At 48.2% G+C, this 17,528-nt stretch overlaps 1 protein-coding gene across 1 annotated transcript in view; it reads right to left on the bottom strand.

The window, feature by feature from the left end:
* EPDR1 (ependymin related 1) overlaps nt 1–17,528 on the bottom strand; it is a 148,842-nt gene that overhangs the window by 84,732 nt on the left and 46,582 nt on the right. Inside the window, exon 2 of the mRNA XM_069215638.1 lies at nt 1,362–1,570. Within this exon, the coding sequence (XP_069071739.1) occupies nt 1,362–1,570 (209 nt within the window). The remainder of the gene's footprint in view (nt 1–1,361; nt 1,571–17,528) is intronic.

Here is a 17,528-nt window from a genome sequence, read left to right as displayed (position 1 = left end):
GTGTCAAATGACAAACTGGAAACACATGGTGATTATTATGAGGCAGCCACAGCCATTTTTTCCAAGATAAAGTTGAGGCCTAGTTGAACATTTCTAAACGTCTCAGGTTTTTAATTTCAATTGCAATAAATTCACATTAATAGACACATATAATTAGCATCATGAAATAACGTCTGCATATCCATTACACTGTAAAGATGATTGACTTGGTATGCCCCCTGGAGAATCTGTCGAAATGTGGTAGTCACTTCTCTTGTTCCTCAATTTATGAAAGAATGATTAGGTGGCAAAGAAAGTTCTATGATTGCCCCCGGTTTACTGAACTCTAGCGAGAGAACTGGAAACCTCAGCTGAACTGAACTTGTTTCAGAAAAATCTTAAAACCTATCTTTTCCCATTATGCTATTTCTTCTTTTCAGATTATATTTTTTTCTTGGTGCTTTTTCCAAAATATCTTGAAATCCTTTGGGTAATAATAATAAGGTACCACTCGATAAATCCAGGTAACATAATAGTGTGACATTAAGACCTTCATTTTGCCAGATTACCTGTTCTACTTCTCACATGTGGAAAATATTCAACATACTTACTGTTTTAGAGGTTTGGTGTGAAAGATTTAATTGTTCAAATCTGAAGTGTTTTGATCAGTAAATATGTTTTGTTGATTTATATGGGAAGGTCCATCCAACACGTTTTTTGGGCAATGAATGATTCAATCTTTTAATTTTACAAAATGTACTTTTTGTCATTTTCTTCTAACAATAAGGGAGAACAATGGTGGATGCTAAGTGTTAATTTTCAGCTGCCAAAGTCTGAAAAAAGTTAACTGGAAAAAAGAAAGTTGCTGGATGATTCAGTTTTTGCCATAGCTAACTTTCGATGCCCAAAACAACAAACTGAATCTTTCCTATTCATGTGTGGTTGCCGGTTCAGTTGAATATTGTTATAAGCAGAGATTCACGGTTTTGTGAAGCAACCTCACTTTGAATCATTGTCTGGGGGTGAGGGAGATTGATTATTAACCCTCAGTTTTTTTGTCTGTGTATTTGTAAAATTAACCGAGTTGAGTAAAGTGCCAATCCGTTGTGTTTGTGCCCACCTGAAGAACCTGGCCTTTCTCTGGCTGTTTAGTTAGGATAGGGAGTGCAGGGCCCTACTGGTCCTATGCCCTGATGTTATTGGATAAAGTGACTGACTGTTCAGGATGAGACTTGTTTTTTATCATTATTCAGGTAACCACAACTAAGGATTGTACTCTAGCCAATAAAATTAATAGTGAAATAAGGAGAACAAGTGGATATTAGATTGTTTCATGTCCAGGTCTGTTCTATAGTTTGAACAAACCAAAAAATAGTACTTACACTTTCTTGCCGGTTTCCTGTCAGACCATTCTTGAACACTTATCTGATCTCCTGGTCCTCCAATGTAATGCTGATCCTCGTAGGTTGAATTATCAGGAATGTCATAGGGATCCCATTCCTCAGTCAAAGCGAGTTTTGAGCACAGTTTTGTAACCTGCTCTATTTGGAACATCACAGCATCTTGGTAGAGGTATATGTATTCAAAGAATCTGTACATAGAAAGAAAGTATATATTAATGCCTCTGACCTTTTCTACTTGGTTACAGGGAAATACATACTATGTTGAAAGAAGATACAGATATAGATACAGAAGTTAAACAATTTCTGCTAGGGCAGTTGTCTTGTTTTATAGTTGCCCATTAAGTTCATACACTCTTTATATTGTTTAAAAAACATTCAAGCTTTTCAGATCTACCAAACAAAAATATATTTGTCAGAAGAGCTGCATCTATAAAAGACATGTTCAAAAACCTGTCCTACAAGAAGTACAGAACACCATTTCAAGTACTTTAAAATAAAAAAATGACGCAAAAGTATTCAAATGGTACATATTTTGAAACAAATCAATCAATCAGTGACATTTTTAGAGCGCAACTTATCACCCATGGGATCTCAAGGCGCTGGCAGGGGACGCAGGTCAGTGAAAGAGCCAGGTCTTGAGGTCCTTCCTAAATTGAGCCAGCGATTATGACTGCCTGAGGTGGAGAGGCATCGTGTTCCAGGTCAGCGCGTCGAGGAAGGAGAAGGATCTTCCTCCAGATGTGTTTTTCCGGATCTTGGTGATGGTAGCGAGGGCCAGTTGCAACAAACAGAGTTGCCTGGAGGGGGGTGTAGAAGGAGAGGCAGGAGGCGGTAGCTGAGGTAGGCAGGTCCAACGCTGTGGAGGGCCTTGTAAGCAGGAGTCAGGAGTTTGAAGACGATACGTCTGTTGACTGGGAGCCAGTATAGGTCTCTCAGGTGGGCGGGGATGTGGCTGTGGTGAGGGGTGTCAAGGACCAGTCTGGCCTCAGTGTTCTGAATTCTCTGGAGTCTTGCTTTGAGTTGCGTTGATGTAGTCGAGCTTGCCGTTGACGAGTGCCTGGGTTACTGTTATCCTTGTCTCAAAGGGGATCCACTTGAAGATCTTCCGGAGCAGGCAAAGGGAGTGGAAGCATGTAGAGGAGACGGCACTGACTTGGCGGGCCACAGGATGAGGATCTCTGTCTTGTCAGAGTTGAGCTTAAGGCAGCTGTCACTCATCCAGTGGGCAATAGCCTTCATTCCGTTATGGAAGTTCTTTTTGGCAGTTGGTGAGGGAAAGAATGAGCTGCGTCGTCGTCATATAAGAGACGTGTCAGACGATCCCAGAGAGCGGGTCCATGTAGATGTTGAAGATGGTGGAGCTAATGAAGGAACCCTGGGGAACTCCGCAACTGGTTTCCGTTGGTTTCGAGGTGGGAGCGTGATTCTCTGGGTTGGTGGTGAGGGAGGAGTAGATCTACTCCAGGGCACTGCCACAAATGCCAGCGTCGTGTAGTCTGGTGCACAGGGTGTTGTGGGAGAAGGTGTCAAAGGCGGCATCGAGGTAAAGGAGGATGAGGGTAGCTGTCTCGCCATGGTCCAGTTGGGTGCTGATGTTATCTGTGGCTGCTAGGAGTGTGGTTTAGGTGCGGTGGCTGCTCCTGAGGGAGGGGTTGAGAATGTGGTTGGCTTCAATTAACTCGGTCAGCTGAGCGTTGATCGTTTTTTCTATGACCCTGGCTGGAAAAGGAAGGCATGAGATAGGTCTGTAGTTGTTCAGCTCCGTAGGGTACACTGATTAATCCTTGAATATTTGGGAAATCTAAATACTAAAGAATTGATTTAAATTTTTTAACACCTCCTATATGTCTATGATTCTGAGTGCGACTGTGTTTTAGAAAGTCTCATCAAAACCCAACGAGGAAGAAGTACACTGAATTTCTAGAACACTTTGGGTAGATGTAGGAAGTTGGCTCTGTATGCACTATTTCAAAGTGAGGAATAGTATGCACAGAGTCCAAGGGTTGCCCTTAGAGGTAAGATAGTGGCAAAAAGAAATAATACTAATGCTCTATTTTGTGGTAGTGTGGTCGAGCAGTAGGCTTATCAAAGGAGTAGTGTTAAGAATTTGTTGTACATAAACACAGGCAATAAATGAGGAACACACACTCAGAGACAATTACAGGCCAATAGGTTTTTGTATAGAAAAATATATTTTCTTAGTTTATTTTAAGAACCACAGGTTAAAATTTTACATGTAATACTTTGATTGAAAGGTATTGCAGGTAAGTACTTTAGGAACTTTGAATAATCACAATAGCATATATACTTTTCAAATAAAACACATATAGCTATTTTAAAACTAGACAGTGCAATTTTCACAGTTCCTAGGGGAGGTAAGTAATTGTTAGTTCTTGTAGGTAAGTAAACCACCTACGGGGTTCAAGTTTCGGTCCAAGGTAGCCCACCGTTGGGGGTTCAGAGCAACCCCAAAGTTACCACACCAGCAGCTCAGGGCCAGACAGGTGCAGAGTTCAAAGTGGTGCCCAAAACGCATAGGCTTCAATGGAGAAGGGGGTGCCCCGGTTCCAGTCTGCCAGCAGGTAAGTACCCGCGTCTTCGGAGGGCAGACCAGGGGGGTTTTGTAGGGCACCGGGGGGGACACAAGTTAGCACAGAAAGTACACCCTCAGCAGCACGGGGCGGCCGGGTGCAGTGTGCAAACACACGTCGGGTTTCCAATGTAAATCAATGGGAGACCAAGGGGTCTCTTCAGCGATGCAGGCAGGCAAGGGGGGGGCTCCTCGGGGTAGCCACCACCTGGGCAAGGGAGAGGGCCTCCTGGGGGTCACTCCTGCACTGGAGTTCCGATCTTTCAGATCCTGGGGGCTGCGGGTGCAGAGTCTTTTCCAGGCGTCGGAATTTGGGAGTCAGGGAGTCGGGATTCCCTCTGCAGGCGTCGCTGTGGGGGCTCAGGGGGGGCAACTCTGGCTACTCACGGTCTCGCAGTCGCCGGGGAAGCCTCCCTGAAGTGTTGTTTCTCCACAAGTCGAGCCGGGGGTGTTGGGTGCAGAGTTGCAAGTCTCACGCTTCCGGCGGGAAACGCAGTTGTATTGAAGTTGCTTCTTTGGAAACAAAGTTGCAGTCTTGGGTGAACAGAGCCGCTGTCCTCAGGAGTTTCTTGGTCCTTCTAGAGCAGGGCAGTCCTCTGAGGATTCAGAGGTCGCTGGTCCTGGGGAAAGCGTCGCTGGAGCAGTGTCTTTTAGAAGGGGGGAGACAGGCCTGTAGAGCTGGGGCCAAAGCAGTTGGTGTCTCCGTCTTCTCTGCAGGGTTTTTCAGCTCAGCAGTCCTCTTCTTCTTAGGTTGCAGGAATCTGAGTTCCTAGGTTCTGGGGAGCCCCTAAATACAGAATTTAGGGGTGTGTTTAGGTCAGGGAGGGCAGTAGCCAATGGCTACTAGCCCTGAGCGTGGCTACACCCTCTTTGTGCCTCCTCCCAAGGGGAGGGGGTCACATTCCTATCCCTATTGGGGGCATCCTCCATCTGCAAGATGGAGGATTCCTAAAAGTCAGAGTCACTTCAGCTCAGGTTGCCTTAGGGGCTGTCCTGACTGGTCAGTGACTCCTCCTTGTTTTTCTCATTATCTCCTCCGGCCTTGCCGCCAAAAGTGGGTCCGTGGCCGGAGGGGGTGGGCAACTCCACTAGCTGGAATGCCCTGTGGTGCAGTAACAAAGGGGGTGAGCCTTTGAGGCTCACCGCCAGGTGTTACAGCTCCTGCAAGGGGGAGGTGATAAGCATCTCCACCCAGTGCAGGCTTTGTTACTAGCCACAGAGTGACAAAGGCACTCTCCCCATGTGGCCAGCAACATGTCTCGAGTGTGGCAGGCTGTTAAAACCAGTCAGCCTACACAGGTAGTTGGTTAAGGTTTCAGGGGGCACCTCTAAGGTGCCCTCTGGGGTGTATTTTACAATAAAATGTACACTGGCATCAGTGTGCATTTATTGTGCTGAGAAGTTTGATACCAAACTTCCCAGTTTTCAGTGTAGCCATTATGGTGCTGTGGAGTTCGTGTTTGACAGACTCCCAGACCATATACTCTTATGGCTACCCTGCACTTACAATGTCTAAGGTTTTGCTTAGACTCTGTAGGGGCACAGTGCTCATGCACTGGTGCCCTCACCTATGGTATAGTGCACCCTGCCTTAGGGCTGTAAGGCCTGCTAGAGGGGTGACTTATCTATACTGCATAGGCAGTGTGAGGTTGGCATGGCACCCTGAGGGGAGTGCCATGTCGACTTACTTGTTTTGTCCTCACTAGCACACACAAGCTGGCAAGCAGTGTGTCTGTGCTGAGTGAGGGGTCCCCAGGGTGGCATAAGTTATGCTGCAGCCCTTAGGGACCTTCCAAAGCATCAGGGCCCTTGGTACCAGGGGTACCAGTTACAAGGGACTTACCTGGATGCCAGGGTGTGCCAATTGTGTAAACAAAAGTACAGGTTAGGGAAAGAACACTGGTGCTGGGGCCTGGTTAGCAGGCCTCAGCACACTTTCAAATCAAAACCTAGCATCAGCAAAGGCAAAAAGTCAGGGGGTAACCATGCCAAGGAGGTATTTCCTTACAGTAGATCTTCCAGTGGGACCACCTTGACTTGGGAACAAGGTAGGAATACATGTAGATAGTATAGAAGGCTAAACATTCTATCCGGTTGCAGGTTGTTTCTTTAAGATCCCTAGAGAGAGGGGAGAGCCATCAAAAGAGGCAAAGGGGACCCTGACAGGTACACCTAGTTTGTGGGAATTGGCAAAGAGTAGTTTTAGTATATCAGTTAAATAAAAAGTGTTTTTTGACTAAATGATTAATTTATCATAGGAGATATCTGCTCTTCGTAGATCACCGCTAGCCATCCTGATTCTTCCAGGTGACGTCTGTGTTTCTCTCCCTCTCTCTCATCCATTCCCTTTCCCCAGGAACGTTCCCATGCCGATCACGTACAAGTAAGTGGGACGCACGTAACATCTAGGTGGACTTCATAACAAGCAACTTGGGTCAGCATTGTTTTTCCATTGGACAAACAGGTTAGTGCTTGACAGTACAGCAAGCCCACATTTAATTACCTGCCCGGACTCAATGAAGACACAAGAGATTACCCTGGCGGATTTGGCACACATGTTAGGAAACTTACAATGCAAAACCCAGGGGCTCTCACAATGATTGGATGATCTGCAGGTTACACCTATAGTCCAACCACCTCAATTCTATAAAACTGCATTTTTGGAACCAAAACAAAGCAAGCCCCGGACAAAGCAAAGTTTCAACAGTTCTTTGCGGGGGATGGTCAGGAACAGTCACCAAGCAACGCCCCAGTAATCCAGGTGTCACCCCTGGGTACCATCAGCCCCTCCAGAGCATTATGCAGGGGATCCTGCACAATTCGTGATATTTTTAAATCAATGCCACCTTCCTTTTTTATGCCGACCAGCCTCTTTTCCTGATGAGCAGTCTGTGATAAGGTGACATTTGTCCTCTCGTATCTGGCTGGTACAGCTTCTTCAAGGTCAAGTCCTTTAGCAGAGCGGGATGATCCATTATTATATGACTATCAGGTGTTTAAAGCAGAAATAAAAAAAAATAAAGATGAACTCAAGGACCTATTAGCACAAGGGGTTAATCTGTAAAACATGTTATATGACAAAATATTTAATTCACCATAGGAGATATCAGTTCTTCGTAAACCACCACTAGTCATCCTGATATGCGACATCCATGTTTCTCACACGCTCATATCCATCCCTTTCCCCTGAAACATTCCCATGAAAAATCATCTACAAGTAAGTGGTAAGCATGCCACGTATAGGTAAAGTTGGGAACAAGCAACTTGGGTCAGCATTGTGTCTCCGTGGGACGAACGGGTGAGTGCTTGACACTTAAGGACTCCTTCTGGCACCAACCTTGATTCTGCGGGTAGCCTCCCAGCTGGATGAAAGGGGGACAGGGGCACTTTAATATGAGTGCCGTAGGCACGGATGGCAGTAAGTGAAGAGAAATACCCACTTTCTCAAAGTGACATTTCTAAAATAGCAATATTAAATAACAATATTAAATCTAACTCCACCAGGAATCAGGATTTTCCATTACCATTCTGGCAGTACTAAACATGACAGGACTACTTCTTCCAGATCAGAATCTACCACTTAAAAGTATATGAGGGTAGTTCTGAGGCTTGTCTATGAGAGGAGCAGGCATCACAGACGTGGAGTGGAGTTTTTAACTACCAGGACATGTAAAACAGATAAGTACATGTCCTGCCTCTTACTTACATAGTACCCTGCCCTATGGGTTACCTAGGGCCTACCTAAGGGGTGACTTATATGAAGAACAAGGGGAGTTTAAGGCTTGGCAAGTAGTTTTAAATGCCAAGTCGAAGTGGCAGTCAAACTGCACACACAGGCCTTGCACTGGCAGGCCTGAGAAATGGTTAAGGGGCTACTTATGTGGGTGGCACAATCAGTGCTGCAGGCCCACTAATAGCATTTCATTTACAGGCCCTGGGCATAGGTGGTGCACTTTACTAGGGACTTACAGGTACATTAAATATGCCAATTTGGTAGGAACCAATGTTATTATGTGTAGGGAAGTGATCACATCCACTTTAGCACTGGTCAGCAGACCTAAAACCTGCAAAAACAGGGTCAGAAAAATGGAGGGAGGCAGGCAAAAAGTTGGGGGATGACCACCCTAAGGCTGTCAGGTCTAATGTGTCCCCCACAGTTGAAAGTGGGGAGAGCTACCTAACCCTTTGGAAGCTCTCATCACTAAGGCGGAAGAATCTGGAGAGACCATCAGCATTGGCATGGTCAGTCCCCAGGCGATGATCCACCGTAAAGTACTTTCCCTGTAGGGAGATGGACCACCTCAAGAGTTTAGGATTTTCATCCCTCATCTGCATGAGCCATCTGAGGGGCTTGTGGTCTGTCTGAACCTGGAAGTGAGTCCCAACCCACAGCAAATGCTTCTCTTTCAATGGCAGTCAACTTCTGTTCCGAAGAAAGTAATCTCCTGCTAATGAAGGCTACAGGTTGGTCTAGACCCTCCTCATTCAGCTGTGCTAAGACTGCCCCATGCCATGCTTTGAAGCATCCGTCTGCACTATGAATTGCTTGGTGTAATCAGGGCCCCTAAGCACAGGTGCTGTGCACATGGCTTCCTTGAGAGAATCAAAGGCCTTCTCGCACGCCTCTGTCCAGTTCACCAACCTGGGCTGCTACTTAGAAGTCAGCTCAGTGAAGGGGGCAACCTCAATCAAGGCTGTCTGCCAGTTTCCTGATGTTAAATCAAAGATACTGAGGAATCTGGCAGCACCCCAGTCTTTCAATGAGCTCATCAGCTCTGGGAATGGGGTGACGGAATTAAGGTCTTGGTAGACCACACAGAACTACAGCTCAGGTTTGGTGCCCGTTCGGGCAACCTTTTGTACCAATACCACTGGGCTATACAAGGGACTGTTAGAGGTTAGCATCTTGGCAACTTCCTCCTTGATACTGGCTTTCACCCTATCTGACAAGCTATTAATTGTGCTCTTTACAGGGGGACTGTCTCTTGTGTCAATGTCATGGACACACAGATGTGCTAGTCTAGGGGGGAGGGAGAACACTGAGGCAAACTGACCAAGCAACTGGTAGCAGTGACTCCTCTGCTCTAGGGTAAGGGAGTCAGAGAGGCTTTCTGTCAGCCTCTCTTACACCCTCCACTGACACATCCCTTTCTTTTGCAGAGAGGAAGTCAAGGAGAGGTTCAATCTCCTCCTCTACACCCTCATCTGTCACAAGGAGCATGCTGACTTCAGAGCTCTCAAAGTGAGGCTTTAGTCTGTTTACATGGAGCACCCTTAGGGGCTTCCTAGGGGTTTGGAGGTCCTCTAAGTGGCCTCCCCCTTACGCTCCTTTATTTCGTATGGGCCAGTCCAGCGATCCTGGAGAGTTCGGAGCTCTACTGGATCCATAAACCATACTTTGTCACCAGGTTGAAACTGCATCAGAGAGGCCTTCTGGTCATAACAGCGTTTCATTGCCTCTTGACTGGCCTCAAGGTTGCTTTTGTCCTTTTTCCAGAAGTGGTGCATCTGGCTGCCGAAGGCCAACTTGTAGCTGACCACATCCTGGGGGGGAGATCCTGGGAGCTTTCTCCCACCCCTCCTTGACAATGCTTAAAGGTCCCCTAACAGGGTAGCCATAGAGTTCAAAGGGACTGAACTCTACCTCTTTCTGGGGTACCTTTCTGTAAGCAAAGAGAAGGCATAGCAAGAGGATGTCCCATCTACGCCTCATGGCCTCAGGTAGGTTTGCAATCATGCCCTTCAAGGTCTTGTTGAATCTCTCAAATAGACCGCTGGATTGAGGGTGATAGGGTGTGATAAACTTGTAAGTTACACCACATGCGTCCCACATGGACTTCATGTCTGCAGACATGAAGTTACTACCTCTGTCAAACTGTAGTGTGGTCAGTTTTACGTATCCTCTTCAGGGATCTTGTTCCACTGTTGACGAGGGATGGGTTGAATGCGGAGGTGGCGGGTCTCGCGTCGGAATGTGAAGTGGACGCAGCTGTGGTCGGTCCAGTGTAGGGCGGAGGTGTGGCTGAAGAAGACGTGTTTGCTGGCGGAGAAGATAGGGTCGAGCCTGTGTCCGGCGATGTGGGTGGCGGTGTTCACCAGTTGTTAGAGGCCGAGGTTGGCGAGGTTGTCGAGCAGGGTGGTGGTGTTGGGGTCGTTGTTTTGTTCCAGATGGAAGTTGAGGTCGCCTAGGAGGATGTAGTCCGGTGAGGCGAGGGCGTGCGGGGAGATGAAGTCGGCGATGGCGTCGCTGAAAGGGGCACGTGGTCCGGGAGGACGGTAGACGAGGGATCCTCTGAGGGTGGTCCTCGGGTCGGTGCGAATCTGAAAATGCAGGTGTTCAGCGGCGAGAGGGGTGTCTTCGGTGGAGGTGGTGACGCTGATGGAGTCTTTGAAGACGATGGCGATACCTCCTCCTGCTTGGTTGGTGCAGTCTTTCCTGGAGATCTTGTAGCCTTCGGGGATGGCGGTGGCGATGTCTGGCGCAGAGGAGGCGTTCATCCAGGTCTCCGTGATGAAGGCGACGTCCGGTGCTGTGGAATCCAGGAGGTCCCAGAGTTCGACGGCGTGTTTGTGGACGGAGCGAGCGTTGACTAGGATGCACTTGAGGTGGTTGATGGCGCGTGGGCTTGTGGTCGTGGTAGTTGCGTGGTGGAAGATGCGTTTGCAGGAGTTGCAGGCGAAGGGTCCATGGGTGCGTTTGGGGTGAGCTTGGAAGCAGGTGTTGGAGCGTCCTGGGTTGAGGGTGTGGAGGGTGGTGGGGTCATAGCGGATCAGCGGGGCTTGGGAGAGCTGGGGACCAGGGGTCGTGGCGCTGGGCGCGGGCCAGGCGCGGACGGGCGCAGACGGGCTTGCCTCTGGCGCGCCTCCCTGAAGAGCAACTCTTCTCCGCACTAGCCGCCAACCAACCCACCCTCACCACCGACCCCAACGACGCAGCCCTCAAACTCACTAACTGGATCTCCAACTGCGCAGACAACCTTGCTCCCCTCAATCGCACGCATCGACAGACCAACACCAAAAAACTTCTCTGGTTCTCTGACACTCTCAAAGATTCAAAGAAAACTTGTCGCGCCCTTGAGAAAGCCTGGCGCAAGGACCACACCGCTGACAACATGAACGCCCTCAAGAACGCTACCCGCGAACACCACCATCCGCGCTGCCAAAAGAAACTTCTTCACCGACAGACTGGACAAAAACAGCCACAACAGCAGAGAACTCTTCAGCATCGTCAAGGAGTTCTCCAACCCCAACGCCAACGCTGTCACGCCCTCACAGGATCTGTGCGAATCCCTCGCCACTTTCTTCCATCGCAAGATCAGCGACCTCCACGACAGCTTCGGACACCAGACCCAACCAAACACCACCGAACCCGCACCCCCGGCCATCACCCTCAACAACTGGACCCACATCAACACGGAAGAAACCAAATCCATCATGAACTCTATCCACTCCGGCGCCCCTTCGGACCCTTGCCCGCACTTCATCTTTAATGAAGCCGACTACATCATCGCCCCGCACCTCCAGACCGTCATCAACTCTTCTTTTTCTTCTGCTACCTTCCCCGAATGCTGGAAACACGCCGAAGTCAACGCCCTACTAAAGAAACCTACAGCTGACCCGAGCGACCTGAAAAACTTCCGCCCCATCTCTCTTCTGCCTTTCCCAGCCAAAGTAATAGAGAAGACCGTCAACAAACAGCTGACCACCTTCCTGGAAGACAACAACCTGCTCGACCCCTCACAAACCGGATTCCGAACCAACCACAGCACTGAAACCGCCCTCATCTCAGTCACAGACGACATCAGAACCCTGATGGACAACGGTGAAACAGTCGCCCTCATTCTCCTCGACCTCTCGGCTGCCTTTGACACCGTCTGTCACCGCACCCTAATCACCCGCCTCCGCTCCACCGGGATCTAAGGCCAGGCCCTGGACTGGATCGCCTCCTTCCTCGCAAACCGTTCACAAAGAGTTTACCTCCCTCCGTTTCGCTCAGAACCCACCGAAATCATCTGCGGCGTACCTCAAGGCTCATCACTCAGCCCGACACTCTTCAATGTCTACATGAGCCCCCTCGCCAACATCGTAGGCAAGCACGACATCATCATCACCTCCTACGCCGACGACACCCAACTTATACTCTCCCTCACCAAGGACCCCGCCAGCGCCAAGACCAACCTACAAGAGGGTATGAAGGACGTCGCAGATTGGATGAGGCTCAGCCGCCTAAAGCTGAACTCTGAAAAAATGGAAGTCCTCATCCTCGGTAACACCCCGTCCGCCTGGGACGACTCCTGGTGGCCCACGGCCCTCGGCACCGCACCGACCCCCACAGACCACGCCCGCAACCTCGGCTTCATCTTGGACCCTCTTCTCACCATGACTAAGCCTGCTTCCTCACCCTCCGCATGCTCTGTAAGATCTTCCGCTGGATCCCCGCCGACACCAGAAAAACCGTGACCCACGCCCTCGTCACAAGCCGCCTGGACTACGGCAACACCCTCTACGCCGGGACCACAGCCAAACTCCAAAATCGCCTGCAACGCATTCAAAACGCCTCGGCCCGCCTCATCCTAGACGTACCCGCAGCAGCCACATCTCCGCACACCTGAGACACCTGCATTGGCTCCCAGTCAGCAAAAGGATCACCTTCCGACTTCTCACCCACGCACACAAAGCCCTCCACGACAAGGGACCGGAATACCTCAACAGACGCCTCAGCTTCTACGTCCCTACCCGCCACCTGCGCTCCTCTGGCCTCGCACTTGCTGCTGTCCCTCGCATCCGCCGCTCCACGGCAGGTGGGAGATCTTTCTCCTTCCTGGCGGCCAAGACCTGGAACTCCCTCCCCACCAGCCTCAGGACCACCCAGGACCACTCCGCTTTCCGGAGACTCCTAAAGACCTGGCTGTTCGAGCAGCGTTAACCCCCCCTTTTTTTTCCCTAGCGCCTTGAGACCCGCACGGGTGAGTAGCGCGCTTTATAAATGTTAATAATTTAATTTAAATTTAATTTAATTTATCCTTTGTGCATTAGCTTCAGGCTTTAGGCCTTTGTGCATTTTGCCCTGGATGTATTTTATTCCTTTGCTCGCAGCTTAGAGCCTCGGTGCACTTTGCTCTAAATGCTTTTTATTCGGCTTCTTACTGTTATTTTTCAAATAGCCAGTTCTACGGTCTTGTTTTATATTTCATATCACACTGTTTAGCCTACTTCAGCACTGGAGTTCTCCATAACACATTCTTGTTCACTCTGTGCTTCAGTCAACGATACAGTCTGGTACATTGCCGATAGACGTGGTAGGAGTTTGGTCTTTGGCATTCCTGCGTAGGGACATTTTGTGATCACGCTGACATGTTAGTTATAAAAACACTTCCTTGTCCCAAAACACGCAAGAGGGAGATTCCGACCAGGGAACCACAACTAGACGCTGACTGCCCCGTTGCAGATGCTGAACCAGATCACAGGCCTTTGCTCAGGTATGAGGGTTTGTGTCTCCCGAGGGATTCAGAAAGGCAAGTTAGAAGCTTAACATGCTGTGCTCGAAATAGAACTAGCAGAGGGAGAGTAGAAACTGCTAAACACCATGATAGCATTATTCTTATGTTTTACTCTCCTGGTGACTATTTCAATCCTACTGTGTTGTATGGTTCTGGTTATTGCGGCTCGCGCCTTAATGTCTAAAATGCAGTCGTTTTATTAAAACATTATATAAAACTTATACTGCCTTTGTCATTTCTATATGAGATCATACTGTAAATGAGAGAGTTGGTTTGGATCTGAGTGACCACGACTTCCCTGAGAAGTTCCAAAGATGTCATGCGCTCGGCTGCCCAATCATCTCTTCCCTTTGGGAGAAATGAGGCACTGCTAGTTAGCCGGAGCAAAAAACGGATTTAGGGTGACAGAGTTCCTTCCACGTGGGTCTGACTCAGTCCCCCACACTGTGAAAGATCCTGCTGCCTAGAAATCCAGTAGTCTCATTTAGTATAATGAGAGCCCACGTGACAAAACACTATCTCCTTGGGGAACCCCACATGGGTAAAGATCCCCATCAAAGCTCTGGTCACCACAGTTGCAGTCACCAGCCTCAGAGGGATTGCCTCTGGGTAGCGTGTGGCAAGGTCCACCAAGACCAGGATGAAACTGTTGCCTAGGGCTGTCTTGGGGTCCAATGGACCAATGACGTGGATGCCCACGCTTTCAAAGGGGGTGCCAATGACGGGAAGTGGGATCTGGGGAGCCTTCAGCTTTTTCCCTGATGTTTCACTGGCCTGGCAGGTGGGATATGACCTGCAGAATGTATCTCAGGCTGTCTTCCTTCGGAGCCAACAGAAGTGGGTGCCAAGCCTGGCGAAGGTCTTGTCTTGCCCTAAATGTCCTGTCAGGGGTATGCATTGAACCAAACCCCGTAGTAAGGCCCAGTAACACAGGGGGACCACAGGCACACAGGCTTCCCCAGTACCCAGAGCCTTAGGCTCACTATATAGGAGAGCATTCTCCTAGTAAATCAGGGGATCACCTGAGGCTTCACCTGCTGCTGTCTCAAGCCCTAAAGAGTCCAACACTCTTTCTGTGCTTTGCAGAATTCCTCCCTGGTGGGCCCACCCTCAACTTGCCAGCCAGCAAGCTCAGGTAGGTCACCTAGAGCAGCAATGTTCTCCCCGTTTGGCTCAGGGGCCTTCTCCCAAGGGACCCAGTCAATCTTTACAGTGGGAACTTCTGGGACTGGTTTCCCACGCACCGTGCCCCTCTCCTTGGCAGCTTTCTAGGCCGTTCTTCCAGACTCCAGACACCCTTGATTCCCCTCCCAGGTAGCCATGGCTTGTGTGCCTCACGCAATCCCATTGTCTCCAAGTGCAACCTGAGCTCTACCGCCCTCCAGGTAGTGTACTCTAGGTCATTGCCGAAGAGACAATAAGCAAGTATGGCAGGTCTCACAGCTGCTTTCAGAGTACCAGATGACCCCCGCCACTCAAAGGGAGCCACAGCCAATGGTAAATGGCTCTCACAATTGTCAGAGACTATGACTTGGTGCAATGTGTCTGGTAGGACCTGCTCTGCTGACACCAGCTGACCCTTGACAATAGTCATGCTGGCTCCTGTGTCAAGTAGAGCCTTTACCCATTGCCCATTAATGGTGACCCGCTGCCTGTACTTAGAAGTGTTAACAGGCATGTGGGCTTTTGGCACCATATCTACATACCCCAGGGACACTAGGATTACCTCTGTCTGTTCCCCAAAGCTATCTGGGACTACCTCTTCACCAGGCACTACAATAGCCAACTCAGGTGTCTGCCCTCCAGTCAGGGCTGTGCCCTCTTTGGGCATTTGGAGTTGCCCTTAGAGTGACCATAACTGGAGCACTGGTCTTGTGATCAAAGAACCTTTTCTTCTTAGGATCAGACTGGCACTAGTTACCACTATTCTCTTGGGAATTATTTTGGGGACTTTTAGAGAACTCCTTCTTTTTAGGTTTTTCTCCCCCCTCTTTCTTCTGTTGGGAACCCTGACCACATTTGTGGGTGCCCCCCACCCCCGATACCTTTTTAGACACTCTGGTGCTAGCCTGAGTTCCACATCCTCAGTAAGCTTCCTGGGATCAGTCAGCTTACTGTCAACTCGATGCTGGCGCAACTCTGTAAAACAAACACTGAGCATGTGCTCTCTCAGGATTAAATTTCTCTCAGGTAAATTAAATATGCCAATTGGGTAGGAGCCCGTTTTACCATGTTTAGGGTAGAGAGCACATGCACTTTAGCACTGCTCAGCAGTGGTAAAGTATGCAAAGTCCTAAAACCAGCAAAAACAGGATCAGAAAAACAGAGGAAGGTAGGCAAAAAGTTGGGGGGGGGTGCACCCTAAGGCCATCAGGTCTAACAGGGTCCCCAGAGGTCAAATGCTTGAGAACCACTGCCCTAAATGACTGACATTCCTAGGTGGTAGCCACTGCTCTGCACTTTGAGGAATTTAAAAATTGCTCTAGACAAGACTCAGGGGGTTATTCTAACTTTGGAGGAGTGTTAATCCGTCCCAAAAGTGACGGTAAAGTGACGGATATACCACCAGCCGTATTACGAGTTCCATAGGATATAATGGACTCGTAATACGGCTGGTGGTAAATCTGTCACTTTTCCGTCACTTTTGGGACGGATTAACACCTCCTCCAAAGTTAGAATAACCCCCTCAATCTGCAAGAAGGGGAGCTAGCATAAATTCTAAAATCCTTCATGGTAGAACTATTCTTTTCTGACCTCCGAGATGCCGATCCGAAGTCAGACGGGAACGGGTCCACAGCTGATGCAAGGTACTACCTGAGATTAAAGAGATGCTGTTGCCTGGCTAGTAAAAGAGAATTTGTACAAGCTGACAGAACTCTGGACATGGCTTCCTTCATTTCCCTCTTCCAAAATATTGCATGTGCCAGCCATTAGCACTGGCAGGTTTTTCACTCAACTATCGATAGACTGAGGAATAGGAAGATCAAATATAATAGGACATTCCATTTTGGCATCGCCTTCAACTATTTTAATAAACGGAGATGCTTCATGGGTGGGAAGAAATAGCTTAAATCTTTGGCATTACCTTGTAATGGGAAGCTTGTACATGTAAGGAGCGCCACACAATCAAACTCACAAAGACAGTTTATTTATTTTATCTTTCTTATATAGCATACTAGACCAATGATCTGTGTGCTGGGCAATAAAAACAACTAATGCAAAATATTTTACAAGAAACAATTTTAACTAGCTAACCATATCCTAATACGGACTTAAATGTGAGATATTCTGAATAAAGACACAAGACATAACTACAGAAAGGTAAGAGCCTGGCAGGAGAGACTAAAGAGAGAATAGAATTAAAATTAGAGAGATCCTGGAGAAGAGATCAAAGAAAGGCTTTAGAGACTGGGATAAATGAGTGTTGTTAAGAGTGAGATAAAACAAGATTCCACATGGAGAGATTTCAATGATGCTAAGCATGCCAGAATTACAGAAAGGTGAGAAGCTGAAAATAAGAATTTAATGAAAATTGTATGGTCACAGAGCAAGAGGTTGGAAGAGAGCATTGAATTTTGACAAGCCGAAAACACGAGAAATATGGGGCGTGATAGAGATTAGCTCTAACAGTACAGCTAGCATCTGTTACTCAAGATGTAGTTTAAACAAATGTGTTTTGCAATTTCTTTCAGAATTGTAACAGTGATTTGGCACATCTGAACTCAACAGTTGAGAGTTCAGTAGTGATGGAGTTGTTTGTGAGAATGCTTGCAAAGCAGAATTTTTAGTTTGGAACCTCTTTCCAGAATAAGGCTTTGCAAGATTCTCAATTTTGCAGCCTTTCTTATGATTTTTTAGTGCACTGAAGCAATAAGCACTTTGATGCAGATGTAGGGCTTTTTAGATTATACAGGCTATTTTACATTTTGTCCTCACTTCCATAGTGTTATGCCACCACCCTCACTTTCAGGGGGTCCACAGGTCCATGGACACTGAAATTTTCTAACTCACATTCTGATCTTTCAGAAAGGAGATAGGCATTGGGCTTTCTTCAAG

This window comes from Pleurodeles waltl, chromosome 2_1 (assembly GCF_031143425.1).
Source record: "Pleurodeles waltl isolate 20211129_DDA chromosome 2_1, aPleWal1.hap1.20221129, whole genome shotgun sequence".
NCBI lineage: Eukaryota > Metazoa > Chordata > Amphibia > Caudata > Salamandridae > Pleurodeles > Pleurodeles waltl.
Note: the sequence above shows the minus strand (reverse complement) of the source record. Positions and strands in the feature narration are given on the sequence as shown.